At 44.7% G+C, this 7390-nt stretch overlaps 1 protein-coding gene across 1 annotated transcript; it reads right to left on the bottom strand.

Annotated features, from left to right (window-relative positions):
* Positions 1–1815: 1815 nt before the first annotated feature.
* On the bottom strand, positions 1816–2278 carry LOC139194858 (polyadenylate-binding protein RBP45C-like). Its single transcript, XM_070819785.1, has 2 exons — positions 2031–2278; positions 1816–1933 (listed from the first exon to the last, which is right to left on the bottom strand). Exons 1-2 carry the CDS (start codon positions 2276–2278, stop codon positions 1816–1818), a joined length of 366 nt encoding a protein of 121 aa, XP_070675886.1.
* Between the last annotated feature and the right edge of the window lie 5112 nt (positions 2279–7390).

Here is a 7390-nt window from a genome sequence, read left to right as displayed (position 1 = left end):
TCTTAATACATTTGTTCCTTTTTTTTTTTTTTTTTTTTTTTTTTTTTTTTTTTTTGTGCACATGGTGCCAGATGCACCATAACTCTTTAAATATATTATTGTTTTATTATATATATATATATATATATATATATATATATATATATATATATATATATATTTGCCTTTAATTATGGTGACAGCTGCACCCCTCCCCCTTTTTTCATATGGTGCCAGACGCACCATGTTCCTTCATCATCTTTTTATTACTTTATTATATATATATTTTTAATTATGGTGCAGTGTTCCACCATCCTATTTTTTAATATTTGTTTTTTTTGTATAAATTTTGATGATGGGATGGGGAATTTGCAGGGAGGACGAAGACGACGTAGAGCTGGAGTCGAGGCTTCATGACCGGCTAGTCGTTTGACGGCGGTTATTGAGGTTCTTCGCCATTGCTGTTTGCCACTGCCACTGCACAACCATCGCACCGCCAATGCATTCTTGTTGCCCTGCACCGCCGCCATTGCACAGCGACTACACAACCATTGCACTGCCGTTGTTGTTTTCCTGCGAAGATGAGGACACACCGTTGCCTAAGGACGAGCCGAGATGTTTTTGCGCCATGCAGAGGGTGACGGGGGAAGGACGAAGACAGGATAGCAGCACAAGCAACAACTTTCGAGGATCCTATTGCTCAGAGAAGGTCACGAGTATGGTGATGAAGTTGGAGGCTAGAGGACGAAGATGGATGACGGAGGTCGTCCCTGTGACGACGGATGAGCGGCGGAGGTCGTGCTGGGCCGCGGCGAGATCCTGCTTGAGAGCGACATGGGCTGCTGCCAGCCAATACCAATGCTTGTGAAGAATACTGTTGTTGATATGCAGGTGCTTTTTTTTTGGTTCACTGCTCACAGAGACTTTTTTTTTGTGAAGGTTAGCGCAATTCTTTGCTACCGAGACCAAACCTTCGTCGCCTACTCGATTAGCCTTCCATCCGTCAATGTGAAGCTTCCTCAGCAGCTTGCAGCGTTCGGCGACGGAAACCAATCCTACATTGGTGCACTCAGGGGTCTTGACCAGGTGCAGAATCTCCAGATCCAAGCAATTGGAGATGGTGGTGAGGCCTACGTCGCTAACCTGAAGCTTTTCGAGATGGGTCTCAACCATGGAGGTCACTCGCTCAGATATCACTTGGAGGAGCTTGTCCCAATCGCCGGAGCACCTGAAGAGCTTCAGAGTCCTCAGTTTCTTCGCGCCGATTATCAGAGGACCAAAGCACTGTCCATTGTAGAGCTCTTTGAGGCAAATCGTTTTGAGCGACGCAGCAGCCACACCGGGCCTGATCGGAGGAAGACAGAGCGACGGCAAGACCTTCAATCCCACGGTGAGGGCCGAAGGAAGCTGAAGCGGAGCCCAATTATGGGGGGTCTTTTGAGAGTTTCCCAATCAACTTCTGCAAACCCTCCATAATTCGAATGCTTCGAGAGAAAACGCAGAGAACCCAACCCAGAACGCTTTATCCTGTTCATAATTCAGAAACCCAATTAGCAATTCCAATCTTAAGGAGGAGGAGGTCGCCAAGGGTCGAAGACCGCATCGGAGGAGAAGATATGGCGGCCAGCGTTGGCTTTCTCACTGTAGCCCGTGAACCTGTGGGACCGCCCGTTTGAATCGCCCGAGTACGAGTTGAATCCACGGTGGGGAACGAGGGAGAGTCGATGTTGAGATGTAGGTCACGGAATGAAGTGGAAGGAGGATGGATTCGAGACTTGGTGTGCTGTGGTCCTATCAGTTACATCCCTTGCACCTTTGACCGAGTGGTAATTTTGCCTAAATGTTTCTTGAAGCATAATCAGTCACATCAGCAGCCAAATCCCCAACAAAGACGGTAAAATCTGGACCATCATCCTGTCGTCTCTCATCAGCACCTAGGGTTGCCCGATTCAGTCTGAAATTCTGCTCCGTGTTAGGCATAAAAGTGCCATTGTATGTCTGCAAGATCTGCTCAGCCGCAGCGCGAGACCTAAACTCGATAAAACCATAACCTTCTGGCAGACCCGTAAGCTTGTTGCGGATAACCTTTTGCGTTTACAGCCTCTCCGGTGGGACCAAAGCAGCTGAGGATATAAGCCTCGTCCATCCACTGCAGCAAGTCACCGATCCAGAGGGAGCGGATCTCATCGGAGCCAGGATTCTGTGTGGCCGCGTACTGCTGAGGCGCTTGCTGGTACTGCTGCTGCGGATCCGACGGAACTTCTTGTGGGTGCACTCCTCCTGATGGTTGTTGCATCATGGTGAAGACAAAGGCGGATGATGGCTCGAGTTTGGTGCATCAACAAGTGGGTCTTTGTCTTCAGCAATCCAGCCAACCATGAGAGATTTTGGCTTGCCTTGGATCGGGCCAAGACCAGTGTGGGCTTCTGAAACATGGCTGCTTAGGATGGATTTGTAACTGGGCTTGCTGGTAGATTTTGACTAAGATTGTTTTGCTCCATCCATGTGGCTTTTAAGTGGACACTTCAACATAAAATATATTACATATAATATTTTTTTTTTTTTTTTTTTTTTGTAATTGTAATAATATTGATCTTCAAACTTTTAATAAAATATTTCTTCTTTATTTTGATGCGACTGTACTTGAAGTTTTGAGGTTTCAAGTTGCCTACGTACTCTTCCAAAAAAAAGAGATCAAGTCATAACGTAGTTCAAATACATATATATATATATATATATTTTTTTTTTTTGTGCCGTTTGCAATTTTAACTCATGCAGGTAAGGAGTGTTGGTGTCGTTTGCAGTTTCAACTCGTGCAGACAATGAGCGTTGGTGTTGCCTTTTATGCTCGTGCAGACCAGGAGCGTTGGCGTTGCCTTTTATGCTCGTGCAGACCAGGAGCGTTGTGCCATGTAGTTTGGGCTCGTGCAGGCGAGGAGCTTTGGTTCGTGCAGTTTAGGCTCGTGCGAACAAGGAGCATTGGTGTTGCCTTTTATGCTCGTGCAGACCAGGAGCTTTGTGCCATGCAGTTTAGACTCGTGCGGGCGAGGAGAATTTGTGAATTTTGTCAAGCAATCCGGGAGAGGCGTTCCTCACAATTTTCATAGCAAGGAGCTTTGACCGCGTGATTGAAGAAGTCTTCGGGCAAGAAGTCGCGCATCGTGATGGCAACGGACGATTTTTGTGTCGCAATTTCATCGTCTTCAACACGTTCACGTTGCTTTGAAGGTTGACAAGAGCTGCTTTGCCCCCTTTCCGATTGGCGGACTTGTGGATGAGACGTATGCTTCTTGTGCAATTTCTTAGGAGTGACTTGAGTCCATCCTTCAATTTTGCTTGTCTTGGAGGATGCCCCCAGCGGTTGAGGTGAAAACTTCGAGTCGGAAGAGCCAGAAGCGAAGGTGGTATAGTTTGTGTTCACCACATCGTCAAGATCTAGCTCGATGATTCCTTTCTGAGCCAGCTTCATGATGAGATCTTTCAGCACGAAACATTTTTCTGTCGGATGACTGATGAAGCGGTGGAATTTACAGTACCTTGAACTGTCAGTGCGATTCATCTCTTCTGGCCGTCTGCACTCAGGCAAGCCGATCACCTTCTTTTCCAGCAAGTCTTCTAACATGGCAACCACATCAGAGTTGGGGAATGGATAAATCTTCTCCTCAAGCTCCTTCAAAGTGCGTCTACGCATCTCTTGATCATGAAAAGCTTCGGTTTGAATCGCCTTGCCTCGTGTGGAGATTTTGACGGGAGCTGTGTTGACCGTCATCGCTTCCTTGGTGGGTTTCCATGCAGCATTTTCCACCTTTGTCCCAAGAACTTTGTCGTTCTTGTAGTCGGTGATCGGTTCTTTCTTCCCATGATGGGCGATGCTCAACTCCATGTCATGGGCGCGAGTGGCTAATTCCTCGAAGGTCCGTGGTTTAATGCCCTGAAGGATGTATTGCAAACCCCATTGCATGCCTTGGATGCACATCTCGATTGAAGAGGTTTCCGAGAGCCTGTCTTTACAGTCGAGGCTTAGAGTGCGCCATCTGTTGATGTAGTCAATGACTAGCTCGTCCTTCCACTGCTTTGTGCTCGTTAGCTCTAGCATGCTCACAGTGCGGCGGGTGCTATAGAAGCGGTTGAGGAATTCCCGCTCTAATTGCTCCCAGCTGTTGATGGACTCAGGCTCTAGGTCCGTGTACCACTCAAAGGCGTTTCCTTTCAGCGAGCGCACAAACTGCTTGGCGAGGTAATCCCCTTCGGTTCCTGCGTTGTTGCAAGTTTCAACGAAGTGGGCAACGTGCTGTTTCGGGTTTCCCTTTCCATCAAATTGCATGAACTTTGGTGGTTGATAACCCTTCGGCATCCTTAAGGCGTCGATCTTCTTTGAATACGGCTTTGAGTACAACCCGGAGGTATTTGAGCTCCCTTCGTACTGTGCCTTGATGGTGTTGGTGATCATCTCTTGCAGCTGCTGGATAGAAAGAGATCCCATGAGTGCCGCTGCTTGGTCTGGCTTCGGCTTTGCATCGTTTTTCTCCACCTGAGGCTCATCTTCTTCGTCATCTCTTCTCTTTAGTGGATCATTCTCTGGGTCGGGTTTATCGCCGTCCTGCGCCTCCAGTCGGTTGACTAGTGCTGCAATTTGCAAGTCTTTTTCTTCCACAGTTCGGGTTAGCCTTGCGATCGCTTCATTCATTTGAGCCAGTTGTTCTTCAACGGAGGTAACGCCGATAGTCATGACTTGTGCGACCAATAGACGTGACTTTCCTTTAGACATCCAGGATGCTAATGAAGAACGTCGTTGGGTGCTTTGGGATGTCAACTTGTGTGCCTCAGCAGCATGCTTCGGTGCCCCCAGCAAGGTCAGGTTGATGACAGACTCACACCTTTGATGCTCCCCTCGCTCTTTTAGCGGCACCAATTTTGAAGCAGCATGTTGAGGAGCGGTTGTGGCGCCAATGGATTGTCCGTTTGCGACAGAAGTGCTTAGGATCCTTCCCTCAGTGGTTGGGAGAACGGCTTGTCCCTTGCTTAATGCCATTGACTTTGAGGTGTGTTTGGATTCTTTGAACGGAGAAAGAGATGAGAGGCAGAGATGGTCCCACTGGGCGTGCCAATTTGTGAACACGGAAAATTCCTGAAACGAAAGAGACAAGAACAACGTGCGCAAACAAATATTTGTATTTGATGATTTTGGGTTACAATCTCTCTCTATTTTGATCCTCTGATTCGATCTCCGTAAGGTGTTGATTTGTGGGAGGTGCAATTGATCCAAGGGCCGTTGAGGCTTGATCTTGGATGAACGAGGATGAACGGATCTTCAAGGGCTTTTGGGCTTGATCTTGAAGAATGGTGATTGACGGATCTTCAAGGGCTTTTAGGCTTGATCTCGAAGAACAGTGATGAACGGATTTCCGATGGCTTTTGGGCTTGAACTCGAAGAACAGTGACGAACGGATCTTCGAGAGCTTTTGAGCTTGAACGGATCTTCGAGGGCTTTTGGGCTTGATCTCAAAGAACAGTGATGAACGATGAACGCTTTCTTCAAGGGCCGTCGGGGCTTGGGCTTGATGAACAGCGGATGAGTGGATTTGTTGGTGTTGTCGATCCAAAGGGGCCGTTGGGGCTTGATCCTTGAGGATGAACAGTTGATGAACGATGAACGCTTTCTTCAAGGGGCCGTTGAGGCTTGGGCTTGAAGGTGGATGATTGTTGATCCAAGGGCCGTCGGGCTTGATCTTGGAAGAACGATGAACGAAGAACGCTTTCTTGATTCTTCGGGAACCTGGATGCTTGAGAGCTTCGGAGTTTCAGAGCTTCAGAGCTTCAAGAGTTTTGCCTAATGATTTTTGGTTTCCCTCAAATGAATGAAATGGGCTTGTATTTATAGAATTTATCAAGGCCTAATTTTGAATATAATATCCCAGATGAAATAAGTCGTTTCTGCCAGGTGTTGACACGTGTCCTATTTGATGACTTTTTCCAACTCATTTCAATTTTCGTTGAGTCACACGCTACGTGTAAAATTTATGTAATACATGAGCGTTGACACTTTGATTTATCGGTCAACATTTATTTACCAAAATTTCGATGTCTACACTTGTCACTCCCAAAGATAACAAACTACTATCCAAACGGTCTGATGAGTTAGCTGTTAAGGATTCTCTGGCTCTCAATGTGCAGTGTGCAGGTTCTGTGTCTAATATGGCCCAACGCCTATTTGCTCGAACCCGTCAAGTTGAATCATTGGCGGCTGAAGTGATGAGTCTCAAACAGGAGATTAGAGGGCTTAAGCATGAGAATAAACAGTTGCACAAGCTCGCACATAACTATGCCACAAACATGAAGAGGAAGATTAACCAGATGCAGGAATCTGATGGTCAGATTTTACTTGATCATCAGAAGTTCGGGGGTTTGTTCCAAGGGCATTTGTCTTCGTCTTCTGAGGCTGTACCGTGTAATGAAACTCCAAATGATCAACCTTCGATGACTACTCCTCCTGAGGTTCTGCCTAGTACTGAGGCTCTGAATAATCACCCTCTGGTGCCTCTCCGATCTGGGGCTCCGCCGAGTACTGAGGCGCCACCTGATCAATGAAGGCTTTTGTTTGTTTGCACTCTTTTTTTTTCTTTTTTTTTTTGGTATGTAAATGTTCCCTTTGTAATTTTCCAGAGAAATCAATGAAATGGACTTTATTTCTCTCAATGTTTTTTTTTTCATGTGGTGCAATCCGCACCATTCCTTTTTTTTTTTTTTAATATTATTTTTTTTTCTTTTTAGATGGTGCAATCCGCACCATCCTTTTTTTTTATATTATTTTATTATTATATATTTTTTTCTTTTCAGATGGTGCAATCCGCACCATACCCCCTTTTTTTTATATTTATTATTTTATTTTATATATATTTTTTATTTTATTATATTTTTTTTCTTCTTTTCAGATGGTGCAATCCGCACCATACCCCTTTTTTTTTTTTAATTTTATTTAATTTTATATATATTTTTTAATATTTTTATTATATTTTTTTCTTCTTTTCAGATGGTGCAATCCGCACCATCCCCCTTTTTATATTTTTTTTATTTTTTTTTATATATTTTTTTTATTCTTTTCAGATGGTGCAATCCGCACCATACCCTTTTTTTTATTATTATTTATATATATATATATATATATATAATTTTTTTTTATTATATTTTTTTCTTCTTTTCAGATGGTGCAATCCGCACCATCCCCTTTTTTTTTTTTTTTTTTTTTTACTTTCCGCACATAATGCCCATGCACCACCAGAAACTTTTGATCTACCATGGGGCTGTTCCCCATCTTTGATCCACCATCCCTTTTTTTATTATATATTTTTTTATATAAATTTGGATGATGGGTAGAGGAATTTTGCAGGGAAGGATGAAGACGGAGAGGGTG

This window comes from Malus domestica, chromosome 03, assembly GCF_042453785.1.
Source record: "Malus domestica chromosome 03, GDT2T_hap1".
Lineage (NCBI taxonomy): Eukaryota > Viridiplantae > Streptophyta > Magnoliopsida > Rosales > Rosaceae > Malus > Malus domestica.
Note: the sequence above shows the minus strand (reverse complement) of the source record. Positions and strands in the feature narration are given on the sequence as shown.

Excerpts from the sequence above, each read along its gene's own strand:
- LOC139194858 (XM_070819785.1), bottom strand. The coding sequence starts at position 2,278 with ATGATGCAACAACCATCAGGAGGAGTGCACCCACAAGAAGTTCCGTCG. Across the intron at positions 1,934-2,030 it reads GCTTACGGGTCTGCCAGAAG|ACTGAATCGGGCAACCCTAG; the intron begins GTTATGGTTTTA and ends GCAGAATTTCAG.